The 18,222-nt window shown below is 42.7% G+C and overlaps 1 protein-coding gene across 2 annotated transcripts in view; it reads left to right on the forward strand.

The window, feature by feature from the left end:
* The window catches only part of LOC122541784 (transmembrane protein 150A-like), a 117,777-nt gene that overhangs the window by 46,841 nt on the left and 52,714 nt on the right, over positions 1–18,222 (forward strand). For both annotated transcript variants that reach the window (XM_043678755.1, XM_043678756.1), the window contains one exon: positions 6,468–6,551. In XM_043678755.1, the coding sequence (XP_043534690.1) occupies positions 6,468–6,551 (84 nt within the window). The remainder of the gene's footprint in view (positions 1–6,467; positions 6,552–18,222) is intronic.

Genomic DNA, 18,222 nt, shown 5'->3' on the forward strand with positions numbered 1-18,222 from the left:
TTTGGAGGATTTGAGCTATAGGGAGAGGCTGAACAGGCTGAGGCTGTTTTCCCTGGAGCGTCGGAGGCTGAGGGGTGACCTTATAGAGGTTTACAAAATTATGAGGGACATGGATAGGATAAATGGACAAAGTCTTTTGCCTGGGATTGGGGAGTCCAGAACTAGGGGGCATAAGTTTAGAGTGAGAGGGGAAAGATATAAAAGAGACCTAAGGGGAAACCTTTTCACGCAGGTGGTACATATATGGAATGAGCTGCCAGAGGATGTAGTGGAAGCTGGTAAATTGCAACATTTAAGAGGCATTTGGATGGGTACATGAATAGGAAGGGTTTGGAGGGATATGGGCCGGGTGCTGGCAGGTGAGACTAGATTGGGTTGGGATATCTGGTCGGCATGGACAGGTTGGACCGAAGGGTCTGTTTCCATGCTGGACATCTCTATGACACTAAGTTGGCCAAATAGGCAGACACTTGGCTGGTGAATTCAATGCAGAGAAATGTGAGGATAATGTATTTTGTTAGGAAAAACACAGAGAGACAATACTGGCTCTGTGGTGCAACTTTGAAGGGAGTACTGGAGCAGAGGAACCTCAAAGTTCACATGCATGATTCTCTGAAGGTGGCAAGGCAAGTTGAAACAGTTGATAAGAAGGCTTATATGATCTTTGGGTTTGATCTTGGAGTATAACAGCAAGGAAATGTGCTACACTTCTACAAATCTTTGGTCAATTCGCATTTGGAGTATTGTGTGCAGTTCTGGCCATTTTATTTAAGGAAGGACATTAAAGACCTGGACAGAGTGCAAAGGAAATTTATGACAATGATACCAGAAGTGAGAGATTTTAGACACAAGGAAAGATTAGAGAAATTGGCCTCGTTCTCCTTGGAGCAGAGGAGGTGAAGAGGTGACCTTATTGAGGTGTTCAAGATTATGAATAACTTTGACAGGGTAAAGAAGGATATTCCATTTCCAGGCGTTGGTATGTCAGTAACTAAGGATCACAATTTCAAGATCATCAGTTCGCAAGCTAGTAGTGAGATGAGGAGAAACATCCTTACTCAGAGAGTTGTTAGGATTTGGAATGCACTGCCTGGGAGAGTAGTAGAGGCAGACTCCATTGAAGGCTTCAAAAGAGAGCCGGAAAAAATGTTTGTAAATGATCAATTTAGAGGCCTATGGAAGTGGAGATGAAGAGTGGGGCTAGCTGGATAGCTTTTTCGGGAGCTAGTACAGGCATTGTGGGTCAAATAGCCTCCTCCTACTGTAGAATTCCACAATTGTATGTTTTTCCCAATTTCAAATCTGAGACATCTGGCTTGACATTTGAGACTCTGCTCCATAGTCTTCAATTTCTTGTACAGTGGAAATATTGTAGTTTATCCAAATTAGAATGGTTCCTACAAGCTACCTCCCTTCTCAAAAATGCTGCCGCTGCATGGATCTCTGCGGTCCATTAGATTAGATTCCCTACAGTATGCAAACAGGCCCTTCAGCCCAACAAGTCCACACCCATTCTCTGAAGAGTAAGCCACCCAGACCCATTCCACTACCCTATATTTACCCCTGACTTGACAATTTAGCATGGTCAATTCACCTGACCTGCACATCTTTGGATTGTGGGAAGAAATCGGAGCACCTGGAAGAAACCCACAAAGACAGAGGGAGAATGTGCAAACTCCACACAGACAGTTGCCCAAAGCAGGAAGCGAACCCGAGTCCCTGGCGCTGTGAGGCAGTAGTGCTAACCACTGAGCCACCATGCCATCCATCTACAACAGTGACTTTGGAAGTGGGAGTCAATGGGTTTGTATGCCACAGGATGTGTGGGGAGAACATTGCCTACAACCCTATATTATGGAGGAAAACTCACCTGAACATGCAGGGGTGAGGTGTTGATTACATGCAACCTCCAAGTGCCTGTTTAGGAGACCCTTTCTGATGGAGGAGTCCATTTGGCCCATTGTGACCATGTCAGCTGTTTGAAAGAGTTATCCAATTAGCTGTACCCATAACCACTTTCCCATATCCCTGCAACCTTTTCAGCATATTCCTTTCTAAAAGTTTCTATTAAATCTTTTTCCATTCTTTTGCAGGCTGTGCATTTTAAATCAAAACAACTTACGATGTTAAAATTAAAAAAAAAGTCTTCATCTCCTTTCTGGTATTTTTGGCAATTGTCTTAAGGCTGGACAGAATGGAGCCAAAGCTGCAGGCCAAAATTGAGATGATTGGCTAATTCCCCTGGTCTGAACAAAAACGATATGCCAATTCACCTCTGCCCCTGAAGAAAATAACCCAAACACTTTGGCAGCCTTCCCCATTTCAATGCTCTTGCATTTAACTCCCACAACAAGATTTGTCTTAACTTGTCAGACAATCTTTCTCAGTTGTAGCAATAACTTAAGGAGTGATCGTGGTCTATTTTGGAAAAAAAACACCCACACTATTTATCTAATTTGAATATTGTGTTGGGTTAAGCTAGACTTTACCTGAAGCAAAAATAAAAAGAAGCAAAATGAAACAATGAGTAATCCGTCCATGTTTGGATCCTAAGCCCTTTATAATTCGGGTTTCAGCAAAATTAGAAACAGGAATAGGCCATTCAGCCCTTTGGAATCTCTGCACCATTTTATTAAATTGTGTTTTATCAGGACCTTACACTTGCATTGTCGTCACTCCAGTCTCAGGAGCTTAAGATTAAACTCCAGGGCGGTGCTTTAATTTGATTTGATTAATTATTTTCACATGTACCGAGATACAATGAAAAATATCGTTTTCCATGCTATCCAGGCCAATGATACCTTATATAAATACACCAAGGTAATAGAACAGAATGCAGAATATAGTGTTACAGCTATAGAGAAAGTTAAAAATTACACAACATCAAGTTATAGTGCAACAGGTTTATTTGGAAGCATTAGCTTTCAGAGGGCTGCTCCTTCATTTGGTGGTGTGGAACAGTACAATAAAACACAGAATTTGCAGCTTAAGGGTTACAGTGTCATGGAACTGTAATGATATATTAAACAAATTTAGATTAAGTCTTTCATCTTTTAGAATGGGATATGCTAGTTTCGGTACTTTAATATGTAAATCCCAGAACTCCTTTTAAGTTACATTCTGAAGACAGCCTCAGCTTTTCTAACAATGGGTGCCATCTCAGCTCAGACAATGTATTAAAAGTGTGATGTTAAAGTGTGTCTCTGTCCCAATGTTGAGTCAGACTGGTTTCTAAAGTGGGACTTATAGAATCTTACATGGATCTATGCAGTTTTTCAGCAAAATAAAATGTAATTCTGCAAATACAAATGCATCCCATAAACGTATGTGTGCATCTGAGTGTGGGCATGTGAAAATGTGTATAGAGCTATAGAGAAAGTGTAGAGAAAAATCAACTTTAATCTACGAGAGATCCACTCAAAAGTCTGATAACAGCAAGTAAGAAGCTGTTCCTGAATTGCCATAGCTTCAGAGCAAAGGGCCAAGAGCAGGAAAATGACAATAGTGTGGTCAAATCACTATTGACCAACATGGGCACAATGGGCCGAACAGCCTTCTTCCGTACTGGGATGGTCTATGTGTCTAACCGCTAAGTACCCAAGGGACACTGCTGTGTGCAACTTTGGTTTTCAAGTGCTTATATCGTCTGCACAATGGAAGTGGGTGGACGAGAGTATCACCGGGTTGGAAAGGTTTTTGCTTATGTTGTGCACGCCACTGTATGCAGCTCTGGAGGAAAATCATAGGGTCGTTTAATTAATTTAAAAATTAAGTTCACTTCCTTTGAACATTTCTCTTTATTAGGTTTGAAAATGGGGAAAATGGCTGTTTGGCTGGTAGTCGACCATTACCCATTTGCATCACCCATTGCCATTTTGCTTTCCATTTGGTGAAGGAAAGCAGGGCATTGCAAGTATTATTTAACAAATGGCCAGAGGGTAGGGCAAGTCATGTGATAAAATCTCCAGGTTTAATCACAGTTGGCAACCTAATGTCCCAATCAGTGATACCTTTAACCATCAAAAATATACCTGTCTTTGTCTTGAAAACTTCAGTTGACCCCAAACCTTTTGGGCAGGGAATTGCAAATCTTCATCACCCTTTGTATGAGATCGTGTTGATGATGTCCCTCCTATAAAGTCTTTTTTGAGTTATAAGATAATGTCTTGATTACCTCCACAGCGGGAATAATGTCTCTGTAACCACTCTGTCACAATCCTTTTCAAATTTGAACACTTTGTAAGATCATCACTCAGTTTTCCAAATTCAAGGGGTTACTCCAAATTCAAGGGGTTACAAACTACAATAGAACAACTTGTCCTCACAATGTGGATAGTTTGGAAGACCCAGCAACAGTAAGTGAAACAACCATTTTCCCCATTTTCATTATGTTCATTCCTAATAAGGGAAATGTTCAAATGAAATGAGTTTAATTTTTAACTGAATTTAACATTCCTGTGATTTTTCTCCAGGGTTGCACACAGCAGTGTCCTTTGGGCACTTGGCGGTTAGACACATAGACCATTCCAGCATGGAAGAAGCCCATTGTGCCCATGTTGATCAATAGAGATTTGACCAGACTAATGTCGTTACCCTGCTCTTGGTCCTTTGCTCTGGGGCTATGGCAAAGCAAAGCAATATCTAAATGCTGCTTAAATCTTATGAGTTTCTGACTCGAATACCCTTCCAGGCAGTGAGTTCATCATCTGAGTGAAAACATTTCTCACCAGCTTCCCTCTTAGTTGTTCCCTCTACCTGTTCCTGAAATCTATGCCCCCGGTTAATGACCCGTATAATGAAGGTAAAAGTGCCTTCTTATCTACCCAAACTTGCCCCTCATAACCTTATAGAACTCTGGCAGGTTCCTTTCAATCTTCCTGATTCCAAGAAAAACAACTCTCAGTCTTTCCTCCAGCCCAAGCGGCATCCTAATGAATCTCCTCTGCACTCTGTCTAGCGCAGTCACATATTTTCTAAAATGTGGTGACCGGAACTGCATACAGTACTCCAGTTGTGGCCCCATCAACAGTTTATACTGTTCCAGCATAACCTCCCTGTTCTTATATTCTGTGCCTTGGCTAATGAAGGTGAGTATCCCAAATGTCATCTTAGCCACCTTATCTACCTGCTCTGCTGCCTTCTGGGATCTGTGGATATGCGCATCAAGGTCCCTCTGATCTTTAGTACTTTACACCACTCATAGTGTACTGCCTTGTCTTGTTGACGCTTCCCTGGTGAATTAACTCATACTTTTCTGGGTTGAATTCCTTGTTGTCCAGTTTGCAACCATCCTCCTCACTATTTATAACTCTACCAATTTTCATGTCATCCGTTAATGTCTTGGTCATGCTCCCTACATTTAACTGGAAATCATTAAAGTACACCACAAGCAGCAAGGGACCCAGCACCGAACCCTGTGGAATCCCACTGCAAACAGACTTCCAGGAATGGAAAGATCCCATTATTCTCACCCTCTACTTCCTGCCTCTGAGCCAGTTTTGGATCCCATGGGCTGTTAATTTCTTGACCAGTCGACAATGAGGGACCTTGCTGAAATCCATGCAGACCACATCAAATGCATGACTGTCAATAACCTGCCTAGTTACCTCCTGAAAAAGATCGAACAAATTTGTAAAACTTGACCTTACTGTAATAAATCCATGCTGACCATCCCTGATTAATCTGTCACTCTCAAAAATTATCCAGATTAACTATGGTCCCTACTGGGCCTTACTCTTTCCATTGTTATTTTCTTGCTCTTTATATATTCATAAAAATCCTCTTGGTTTGACAGAAGAAGCTAACGTAGCCCAGGATTTCCTCAGAACTGCTAACAAGACCGAGGTGGCTGTGGGGAAAAATTCTGTTCTCCTTCCACTGCCAATCCCCCCCCTAACATCTGTATCACAGTAGAAAAGTCTACTATATCTCGCATGTTATCTAAGTTTTGGATAATGAGTGTAACATTTAAGTGGCTATATTCGACCTGGCCCTTTAAGACCAGAGATCAACTGTTCCCTACAGAGAGATGGTTGAAGTGGAAAATGGGGTTAATTAACATTTAATTAATGTGGACATTTGTCTACATTAGCAGCGGCTACACTAAACCTCCTATTAACTCAAAATCAGAAAGTAATATAAGGTTTCCCTATTGCATTGTGTGTTTTTATTTATATTATTTTAGATAGGTTAGTATTGCTTTGTTGTGTTTTATTCAAAGCATTAAAACCGATGTGAAGTTGTTATATAAATGACACTAATATTGTAAGTTGCAAGACATTTTTCTGGTCAATATTTAACTTGGGATTTTAGCAGCAACTGTAGGAGTAGAACTTGTTTTATAATGTTGTGTTCTGCACTCTTGAGAAAAGCTCAGACAGAGAAAGTGAATTTATGTTGCTGACTCTAGTATCAGTGCAAATGATGAAGCGAAATGGTTCACAAACAGCTTGCATTTGTTTTTGCAGGATTTACAATGAGTCATGTGGCTCGGTCTCTGTGCAGGGAGGACCCAAACTATGTTGCACCTTAGATGATATCCCATTGGTCAGGTAAGAAGCTGCTACTCACCAATGCATCAGTTTGCTGAATTGTCCAGTACAGATGGAGATCATTCTGCCCATTACATGTGTACTGACTCTTTAATGGAGCTATCCAATTAGACCCTTTCCACTGCTGTTTTTCCACCGAATGTTTCTCCTTCTGACATGTTCTGGTTCAGAAGGTAACTGGCCTGTTTTGGATTGTAATGTAGTCTGATTATCTCTAGATGGCAACTCCCAACGATCCTAAGGGGGCAGCAAAGATTTATAAGAATTTTGTTGAGTCTGGAGGGTTATAGGAAGAGGCTGGATAGACTGGGACTTCTTCCTCCTGGAATGGAGGAGGCTGAGGGGTGACCTTACAGAGTCTTTTAAAATCACGAGGGGCATGGATAAGGTAAACGGTGAAGGTCTTTTTCCCAGGTTAGGGGAATCCAAAACTGGAGGGCATAGGTTTAAGGTGAGGGGGGGAAGAATTTAAAAGGGACCTGACGGGCAACTTTTTCACCCAGAGGATGGTGCGAGTATGGAACGAGCTGCAGGAGGAAGTGGTGGAGGCTGGTAATATTTAAAATATATTTGGACAGGTATGTGAATAGGAAAGATTTGGAGAGATACAGCCAAACGCAGACAAATGAAACTAATTCAGTTTAGTAAACCTGGTTTGCATCGATGAGTTGGACCAAAGTTTGCCCGAATTATTCCATCATTATCCAGTGTTTGTCCAGTAGATCACAGGTAGTTATTCAATTGTTAGCCAGTACTTGTCCAGTAGATCACTGATAATTATTCCGTTGTTATCCAGTACTTGTCCAGTAGATCATTGGTAGTTATTCCATCAGTAGCCAGGCTTGTCCAGTAGATCACTGATAATTATTTCTTCGTTATCCAGTATGTGTCCAGTAGATCATTGGTAGTTATTCCATTATTAGCCAATACTTGTCCAGTAGTTCACGTAAAGACCATAAGATGGAGGAACAGAAGTAGGCCATTCTGTCCATTGTGTCTGCTCCACCATTCTATGACATCATGGCTGATGTGATAATCCTCAACTCCACTTTCCTGACTTTTTCCCATAACCTTTACTGATTAAACTTTATTGATCTCAGCCTTGTTATAAATGCAGCACATTAACTGTGTGGTAAAAGTGTTATAAGAAGTGCAGATTGTTTAGAAGTGCACTCTTTCAGTGCCAGAGACTGAGCACAAACCAAGATAGCCAGTAGTTCAGGCTGCACTCTTAGAGAGACTTTGAGCAGTCTCTAGCCGTGCTCCAAGTCCACACTGATTTAATTTGACATCCAAGACAGTAGGCTTTTAGAAACCTGAGGCTAATCCGACTGGCACTCTGGTGAGGTAGGGGACACTGAGGTTGCTGAAGCACATCGGGGTCAGTTATAGGCGAGGGGGTGAAGCTAGCTCTCTGCACATTGACCAACTCCATTCACAGATGTATTTATTTGGAATGCCCTGTTTAAATTTTGTGGGCCAGTGGATGTGAATAGGGATTTTTGTTTTAAATAACATCCTTGTCTGAATGGAGACTAACTCTTGAAGCAGCACACATGGATGTGTTAGTGTAAGTGATTCAAGATTTACACAGATTAATGGACACACATGGCTCCCAACATGACAGGGCACAGTCCTGAGGTCCATTGTGGGTTAGATAGAATCAGACTTTCTCAGTGTTGCTCCAGAAATCAATTGCAGCAGTGTGTGTACATCATGGGATGGACAACCATCTGTTTAAAATACTGATTCAATTTTAGCCTTGGGTAAACATCCCAGCTGTGCCACAGCCTGTGTGAGCAAACTGTCACCTTATACCAGCTTTAGTTTTCAATGCACTCACACCCACTACTTTGTCAAGACCACAGACTCAATTTTGGGTAGGCGTTGACAGTGATGAGAGGAAACATTTATCATCGTTCATCCAGTATTCCCTCTCCCTGGAGGTTCTATCTAGTAAATGGAACATAGTACACCATAGACATAACATTCCCCCTTTATCTATGTTACATTTTATTAATCTATTTCTTTAAATATAGGAGATACCATCTTTCCATGGGAGGATATTGCATAAACAATACCTTTTATTACAGAGTTATAGTAACTTGTAATCTGTTAAACAGAACACTGTACATGGTACTGTAGAAGATGGAGGTATCCTGTAATTTGTATACATGATCCCAGACTACTGAACAGCATGCCCTATTATAGTACATCATGTACACATTTTACAGGAAATACACAAGACTGGTCTAGTACTGGGCATGATGTACCACTATTGAGAACCTGAAGCAGGAAATTAGAGCAGATGCTGACCTGGTCAGTCAAGAACGTGGCCAAATTATTGTTTCAGACATGGCGCAGTCCTGCCTGTAAACTATTCAGCACTATCCTCTATCAACAGAAGTTGACTGACCACCAGAACATCCTGCTCCAGATTGAAAACATCTGTAGATTTCTTTATGCATTCATTGCAGACTTGAGATTTACTGAGTATATACAGCAGAGTATGTAAAATAATGGTCTCATAGAGGGAGATTGTTTTGAGAGAACTGGTGGATGGGAGGGTCCAAACGTATCCTGCTGATAACCACACAGGATGTAAATTAGTACTGCCTTTAACCGTTTTAGAAAAACGTTTAGCATCCATTTTTAGAAACCCAGCTATGGACCAATCAGACAAAAACCTGCACTCAAAGAATACTGGGCCCAGTTAAGAGAACAGTGTGCTGGTTGGAGTGTCCACATGGCAATACTGCTGCTAAGGCAGACAAGCACCTTAACACTGTGTTCATGGAGGACAGTGTGCAGTCATATAGCACCTTTTAAAGGCAGGAAAATGTCCCAAGATACTGTGTACTAAGTGATGTGGGGCAGGGACAAGAAGAAACGTTTCCCCTTAATAGGAGGATCAATAAACGGGGGCACAGATTTAAAGTAAAGAGCAGATGTTTTAAAGGGGATTTAAGGAAAAATATTTTCACCCAGAGGGTAGTGGGTGTCTGGAACTCACTGTCTGAAAGTGTGGTGGGGAGGAAACCATTTATGTTCTGTACTTGTTCAGTGGATCACTGGTAACTGTTTAGTTAATGCTCAGTCCTTGTTCAGTAATTTACTTGTAATTATGCAGTTATTGCCCAGTCCTTGTTCAGGAGATTGCTGATAATTATTTAGTCAATGCTCAGTTGGTCAGTAGAACAGTAATAATTAGTTCGTCAATGACAATGCTTTTTCCCATCAGCTCACTGATAACTGTTTCATCAATGTACAGTACTAGACCAGTACATCTCTATCAAGTTTAGGCAGTACCTGATATTTGGGTTCCTAATGTCTTGCTGAAATCACATGGAATTCCAGTTGATATCTTTGATGTATTTGGTTGATGTCTGGTCACTATTGAATTGGTATTTACTTTCCGTTCCACATCTGAGCAATGGATGACCATTGAACCCTGAATGTTAAGTTGTAAGGAAATTAAATACCATCTCTGAGAAACAGCATCTGTGCATTAAATACCAAAAGTCGTAAAGTGTGGTGCTGGAAAAGCACAGCAGATCGAGCAGCATCCGAGGAGCAGGAGAATCAATGTTTCGGGCATAAACCCTTCATCAGGAGTACGGGGGTGGGAGGTGGCTGAGAGATAATTAGGAGGGTAGGGGTGAGGTGCTGGGAAGGCAATAGGGAGATGCAGGTGGAGGTGATGGTGATAGGTAGGAGGGGAGAATGAGCGGGGGTGGGTGGGAAAGAAGATGGACAGGTTGGATAGTTCAAGAGGGCAGTGTTGGGTTGGATCTGGCATGAGGTGGGGGGAGGGGAGATGAGGGAACTGTTGGAGTCAATCATGTTGATGCCGAGTGGTTGAAGGGCCCTGAGGTGTTCTTCCTCCAGGCATCGGGTGGCTTGGATTTGGCAGTGGAGGAGGCCTAGGACTTGCATATCCTTGGCAGAAAGGGAGGGGAAGTTGAATACACAGAATGGAAAATTAACTTATCTTATTTGTTTTGACAGATTTTTTCTTGGTTCGTAGATGAGGATTTCCACATTTCTTTGTTTGTAGCTTTCTGCAGTCTTTCTATATTTACATTTTCCCACATTGTATCTGCCAAGTTGTTTTCACTCACTTGCTTAACCTGTCTGTATCCCTGTGATGTTGAGAGTATAGCTAGCTGATAAAAGTTACTTGTTTAGCACCTAGATGGCTGAAATATTTTTGCTTATATATGTGTGTGTGTATAGATAGTATCAAATCCTTGTTTTCTATAAGGGTGACATGTCGAGACAATATTATAGAGATGGATGGATGTTTGTATGGAAATATATAGTATTTATCGATGGGGCAAGGGCAATTATAATGCAATTAGGCAATATTAAGGATGCATAGAATGGGGTAGCAAAACGCAGGGGATGCAGACGATGAAAATGTAGATGGTGTAAGGAACAGATATTGGTGACCTTGATAGGTATGTCCCCGTCAGGCAGGGAGGAAGTGATAAGGTAAGGGAACCGTGGTTTACTACAGAAGTTGCATCTCTTGTTAAGCCGAAGAAGGAGGCTTATGTGTTGATGAGGCAAGATGGTTCAGATGAGGCGATGGAGAGTTACAGTTGAAACTTTATTGCTGGAACAGCACAGCAGGTCAGGCAGCATCCAGGGAACAGGAGATTCGACGTTTCGGGCACAGGCCCTTCTTCAGGAATCAGACCAGCTAGGAAGTATTTAAAGAGCGAGTTAAGAAGAGCAAAGAGAGGACACAAGCAGTCTTTAGCAAATAGAATAAAGGAGAACCCTAAAGCTTTCTATAGGTATGTGAGGAATAAAAGGATGACTAGGATAGGAATAGCGCCAGTCAAAGACAGAAGTGGGAAATTGAGTGTGGATTCTGTGAAGATCGGAGAGGTGCTAAACGAACATTTCTCATCGGTTTTCACTCAGGAAAATGAGAATATTGTAGAGGAGAAGAATGAGGTATGAGATATTAGACTAGAAAGGATCGAGGTTAGTTATGAACAGGTGTTATCAATTCTAGAAGGAGTGAAAGTAGATAAGTCCCCTGGGCCGGATGGGATTTATCCGAGGATTCTATGGGAAGCTAGGGAGGAGATAGCAGAGCCTTTGACTTTGATATTTGAGTTATCATTGTCTACAGGTTTACTACCAGAGGACTGGAGGATTGAAAATGTTGTGCCCTTGTTCAAGAAGGGCAGTAGAGATGACCCAGGTAATTATAGACCAGTGAGCCTTACGTCTGTTGTAGGAAAGGTTTTGGAAAGGATTATAAGAGATAAGATTTATAATCATCTAGCAAGCAACAGTTCGATTTCAGATAATCAACATGGTTTTGTCAAGGACAGGTCATGTCTCACAAACGTCATTGAGTTTTTTGAGAAAGTGACCAAGCATGTAGATGAGGGTAGGGCAGTTGACATGGATTTCAGTAAAGCCTTTGATAAGGTTCCACATGATAGGCTGTTGGAGAAAATGCAGAGGCATGGGATTGAGGGTGACTTAGCAGTTTGGATTAGAAACTTGCTTTCTGTAAGAAGCCAGCGAGTGGTGGTTGATGGAAAATATTCAGCCTGGAGTCCGGTTACTAGTGGTGTGCCACAAGATCTGTCTTGGGTCCGCTGCTGTTTGTCATTTTTATAAATGACTTAGACGCAGGTATAGGTGGATGGATTAGTAAATTTGCAGACGACAGTAAAGTTGGTGGAGTAGTGGACAGTTTGGAAGAATGTTACAGGTTGCAGGAGGACTTGGAGAAACTGCAGAATTGGGCTGAGAGGTGGCAAATGGAGTTCAATGCAGCTAAATGTGAGGTGATGCACTTTGGGAAGAATAACAGGAAGGAAGAGTACTGGGTCAATAGAAAGATTCTTGGTAGTGTGGATGTGCAGAGGGATCTTGGAGTCCATGTACATAGATCCCTGAAAGTTGCCACCCAGGTTGATCGTGCTGCTAAGAAGGCATATGGTATGTTAGGTTTCATTGGTAGAGGGATTGAATTCCGGAGCTGCAATATCATGCTGAAACTATACAAAATGCTAGTGTGGCCACACTTGGAATATTGTGTACAGTTCTGGTCCCCATATTTCGGGAGGGATGTGGAAGCATTGGAAAGGGTGCAGAGGAGATTTACCAACATGCTGCCTGCTCTGGAGGGAAGGTCTTATGAGGAAAGACTGAGAGACTTGGGTCTGTTCTCATTGGAAAGAAGGCGGCTAAGAGGGGACATGATAGAGACATGCAAGATGATCAGAGGATTAGATAGAGTAGACAGTGAAAGTCTTTTTCCTAGGATGATGTCGTCAGCTTGTACGAAGGGGCATAACTACAAATTGAGGGGTGATAGATTTAAGACAGTTGTCAGAGGCAGGTTCTTTACTCAGAGAGTGGTAAGAGCGTGGAATACCCTACCCCAATGTAGTTAACTTAGCCACATTAGAGAGATTTAAACAAAACTTGGATAAGCACATGGATGATGATGGGATAGTGTAGGGGGATGGGCTTAGATTAGTTCACAGGTTGGCACAACATCGAGGGCTGAAGGGCCTTTTCTGCGCTGTATTGTTCTATGCCATTGAGATGTGCATACACCCAAGCCATAATTGGTATATATTTGGTTAATTGTTGTCACAGAAGTACTTGAGGATGTCTAATACGACCAGGAGTCATTTGTGTGTTGTGATGCTGTTGCGCTTCGGCGGGGCGGTGTGGACTTGTTGGGCCGAAGGGCTTGTTTCCACACTGTAAGTAATCTAATCTAATCTAATCTACTTGAGGACGTCTAATACGACCAGGAGTCATTTGTGTGTTGTGATGCTGACTGCTGCTGTCAAGTTTTCCATCTGATGTGTCTTCAAATAGTTGCTTGGTAGGACAGAATTTGCACATTGATGCAAAAAAGACACATCTTGTCAAAATTGTTTGCCATGCAGTCATTAGGGAGATTTAAACAAAACTTAGATAAGCACATGGATGATGATGGGATAGTGTAGGGGGGATGGGCTTAGATTAGTTCACAGGTTGGCGCAACATCGAGGACAGAATTTGCACATTGATGCAAAAAAGACACACCTTGTCAAAATTGTTTGCCATGCAGTCATCAGGACAATCCCCAAGAAATATCGAAACAGTTTTATACTGTATAGAGGAGAGTACAGATTGGTTGACTCTGCTAGGTAGTGGTGTTGCCATGAAGGATGCACCAACTGATGAGAAATGTCTAATAACAGGTAACCTCCTATCCCTTGCTTTTGCCCGGTATATAGATGATAAATTTGAATCTGCAACTGCAAGTAAGAATGTTCAAATGCACCTTAATGGCCTCCATCCTACACTCAAATTCACCTTCAAAATGAAATAAGCAAATGAGCTTCCTTTCCTCAATATTCTAGCTGAGAAGTCAACCAGTGGTTCTCTATGACCATCTCCTGCAAACCAGCCTTCGCTGTTCAGTATACATGTTAGAATTCCTAGAGTCTCATACACTGTCAGATTGGCCTTAGCAACAATCTCATACATCGATTGGCAACTCTGGTCCTCACCCTCAACAACTTCTCCATCGAATCCTCCCATTTCCTTCAGACTAAAAGGGTAGCCATGGGCATTCCCGTGGGCCCCAGCTATGCCTGCCTCTTCATCAGATATGTGGAACAGTCCATTTTCTGCAGTTACAAGGGCACCATTCCTCACCTTTTCCTCTGCTACAGTGATAACTGTATTGGACGCACCTCGTGCTCCCACGGGGAGGTTGAACAGTTTATCATCTTCATGAACACCTTCCACCTTGACCTCAAGTTCACCTGGACCATCTCGGACACCTCCCTCCCCTTTCCTGGACACCTCCATCTCTATCTACTTCAAATCCACCAACTCCCACAGCTACCTGGACTACAACCATCCCTGCTCACAACCCTGTAAAAACACAATCCTTTACTCACAATTCCTCAGCCTCCACTGCATCTGCTCCCAGGAGGAGAAATTCCATTCCAAACATCCCAGATGGCCTCCTACTTCAAGAACCACAATACACCTTCTCACATGGTCAACAATGACCTCCAGTGCATCTCCTCCAATTCCCACACCTCCGCTCTTGGATCCCACCCTCCAACCCAACCCCCCCCCCCCGTCCCACACCTTCTACACCACCAACCTTCGGATACATCCCATCATCCTTTGCTATTTTCGCCACCTACAAACAGATCCCATCACAAGAGATATATTTCCCTCTCCACCCCTATCTGCATTCCTTGCTGCTGCAAGAGGTGTAAAACCTGCGCCCACACCTCACCCCTTACCTCCATCCAAGGCCGTAAAGGATCCTTCCACATCCGGCAGAGATTTACCTGTACATCTAAACACCTCATCTACTGTATCTGTTCCTCTCAATGTGGTCTCCTCTACATTGAGGAGACAGGACGTCAACTTAGGGAATGTTTCAGAGAACATCTCCAGGACACATGCACCAACCAACCACACCATCTTGTGACCAACCACTTCAACTCCCTCTCCTACTCAGCCAAGGACACCCAAGTCCTGGGCTGTCTCCACCGCCAAATCGTAGCCACCCAATGCCTGGAGGAAGGACACCTCATCTTCTGCCTTTTGACCCTCCAAACACACAGAATGAATGTCAATTTCACCGGTTTCCCTATCTCCCCTCCCCCCACTTTATCCCAGATCCAACCCTCCAACTTGGTACCACCCTATCTGTCCATCCTTCTTCCCATCTATTTTGCTCCAGCCTCTGCTCCAACTTATCACCATCATCCCCACCTTCCATCTACCTGTCGCATTCCTAGCTACCTCAGCCCTTTTGGGCCCCCCCTCCACATTCCTGATGAAGGGCTTATGCCCGAATTGTCGACTCTGCTGCTCCATTGGATGCTGCCTGACCTGCTGTACTTTTCCAGCGCCCCATTTTTTGACTCTGATTTCCACCATCTGCAGTCCTCACTTTCTCCTAACAGACTCATCAATACAGTCTGAGCTGTTTGTTCACTGAGGAAGCTTGAAGCTGAAATAATGCATACGAAAGGCATCGTGTGGGATAATGGCTCCCCTGATCACATCAGTTCTTGCGTACCACACAAACTCATGAACGGGCATAAGACTGTCAGTTTTGGTCCGAAAATGTGCCTCAAGTAACCTACATGATTAAAAAAATTAATAAAGCTTGACAGTTAACTGTCAATCATCACAAACTAGTATATTCTCCATAGAAGCACCTCTACCACTGGAAGCAATCTCCTCTCATACAGTATAAGCGTTATCTTCCCTTTATGTTAGTACTCTTGAAAACTGTCCTAATGATTGCAAGATGAAAAACTTCGACAAAATGTGTCTTTTCTCAGTAATACTCAAGATATGTGTCTTCACAAATTTTAGCTTGTGTTCAGTCACGATTTTGTTGGTGTCATGTCAGGTACAATTCTGGGTAATATTCGGCACATGTCTGGTCAGTCTTGCATATTTCTGATAGAATCAACCTGGCAAAATATTTCTCAAAGCATTATTTTCTTTAAAGTGACCAGAGCAAAAACTGAGGTGTTACCAAGTTAGCATAAGTTTTCTAGTCTTGCTGATGGTGAGAAAGGCTGGGTCGGTTTTCCATTTCATTCACACACAGTGCACTGACTGAAAGGTCAGTAGAACGAGATTCAATAGTAACTTTCAAAAAGTCAGCGCATAAAGGGCCTTGATGAGGCCATATTTAGAGTACCATAGAATCCCTACAGTGTGGAAGCAGGTTAACTCAGCCCTTTGAGTCCATAATGACCCTGTGAAGATCTACCCACCCAGACCCAGACCCCTAATTGTATTACCCTGCAATTCCCATGGCCAATGCACCTAACCCGCATGTCTTGCTGGACTGCAGGTGGAAACCCGAGTACCCCAAGGAAACCCACACAGATGTGGGGAGAATGTGCAAACCCCACACAGACAGTCGCCTGAGGCTGGAATCAAGCCTGGATCCCTGTGCGCTGTGAAGCAGCAATGCTAACCACATAGCCACCGTTTTGCCTGTACTTTGTACTTTTTGCTCCCTTTATTTATGAAAGGATATGGTTCCATTTAAAGCAGTGCAGAGAAGATTCACTTAACTGATTCTGGGAATGGAGGGTTATGCGAAAACTTTGGATCGATTGGATTTTGGAGGAATAGATTAAAGATCACACAACACCACGTTATAGTCCAACAGGTTTAGTTGGAAGCACCAGCTTTTGGAGTGCTGCTCCTTCATCAGGCAACCATCTGATGAAGGAGCAGCGCTCCGAAAGCTAGTACTTCCAAATAAACCTGTTAGACTATAACCTAATGTTCTGTGATTTTTAACTTTGTCCACCCCAGTCCAACACCGGTAACTCCACATCAGGAGGAATAAAAGATGATCTTATCGAAATAAATACAACATAGAACATTACAGTCCAATACAGGCCCTTCAGCCCTCTATGTTGTGCCGACCTGTGAAACCAATCTGAAGCCCACCTAATCTACACTATTCCATTATCATCCATATGTTTATTCAATGACCATTTTAATGCCCTCAATGTTCACGAGTCCACTACTGTTGCAGGCAGGGCATTGCACGCCCTTACTACTCTGAGTAAAGAACCTACCTTTGACATCTGTCCTAGATCTATCAACCCTCAGTTTCAAGCTATGTCCCCTCATGCTAGCCATCACCATCTAATCCTCTGATCACCTTGTATGCCTCTGTTAAGTCACCTCTTAACCACCTTCTCTAACGAAAACAGCTTCACGTCCCTCAGCCTTTCCTCATGAGAGGATGTGACAGGCTGGATACTGAGAGGATGTTACGTTTTGTGGGATGGACTAGTTTGAAAAGGAAGAATCGTTTTCTTTCAGAGGGTCATTAGTCAGTGGAACTCTCTTTCCCAGAGACTGAAATGGATAGATTCTTGATCAGTAAGGGAATCAAGGCTTTTGGGAAAATGCTGTAAATTGAACGTAAGGAATGTCTTCCTTTTGGATGGCAGAGCAGGCTGAAGGGGCCGAATGGCCTACTCCTGTTCCTGTTTCTTATGGTCTTCTCGTCAAAGAGCAGTGGAAGCTTGCTCATTGAAAAGTTTTAAGGTTGAGTTAGATCAAATTTTAATTGACGGGGAAGCAGAAGGGGTTTGAGGGCAGAAAGTAGGGGCTCCAATCGGGCCAGCCAGAATTTTATTAAATGGCAGAGAGGCACCAATGGCCAATTCTGCTCCTACTTTGTAAGTTCCTCTATAAATAGATGGAGAGCAAACAGAGGCAGAGTTATGAAGAAAGAACAGGGAAGTGGCATGAATTGATTATCTTTTTCAAAAACTTGGGCACATGAAGGTTGGACTGAATGGCCTCCCTCTGTACAATATGACGTTGTGAAAAGTGGGACTAATTTTCTTCAGACTTGTGAGTTGCGCAACATGAGCCATTTAACTCTGGCTGCATAGAATAAAGGGTTAATATTAAACATGTAAATATTTGGCCAGGTCAGTGATGATAGAGAGCCTCTGAAGCGAGTTAATAAAATGTGAATAAATAGTTGCTTTGATTCCAGGAAGCTCTGTCATGTCATGTAGAGCACCCGACCTCCCCCACAATATCAGAGGGTGGATTTTCCCTCTATTCTCGGGCTAAAGTAAGCTTAGTGAAATAGAACTAGCTCTGCAGC

Source organism: Chiloscyllium plagiosum, chromosome 38, assembly GCF_004010195.1.
Source record: "Chiloscyllium plagiosum isolate BGI_BamShark_2017 chromosome 38, ASM401019v2, whole genome shotgun sequence".
Lineage (NCBI taxonomy): Eukaryota > Metazoa > Chordata > Chondrichthyes > Orectolobiformes > Hemiscylliidae > Chiloscyllium > Chiloscyllium plagiosum.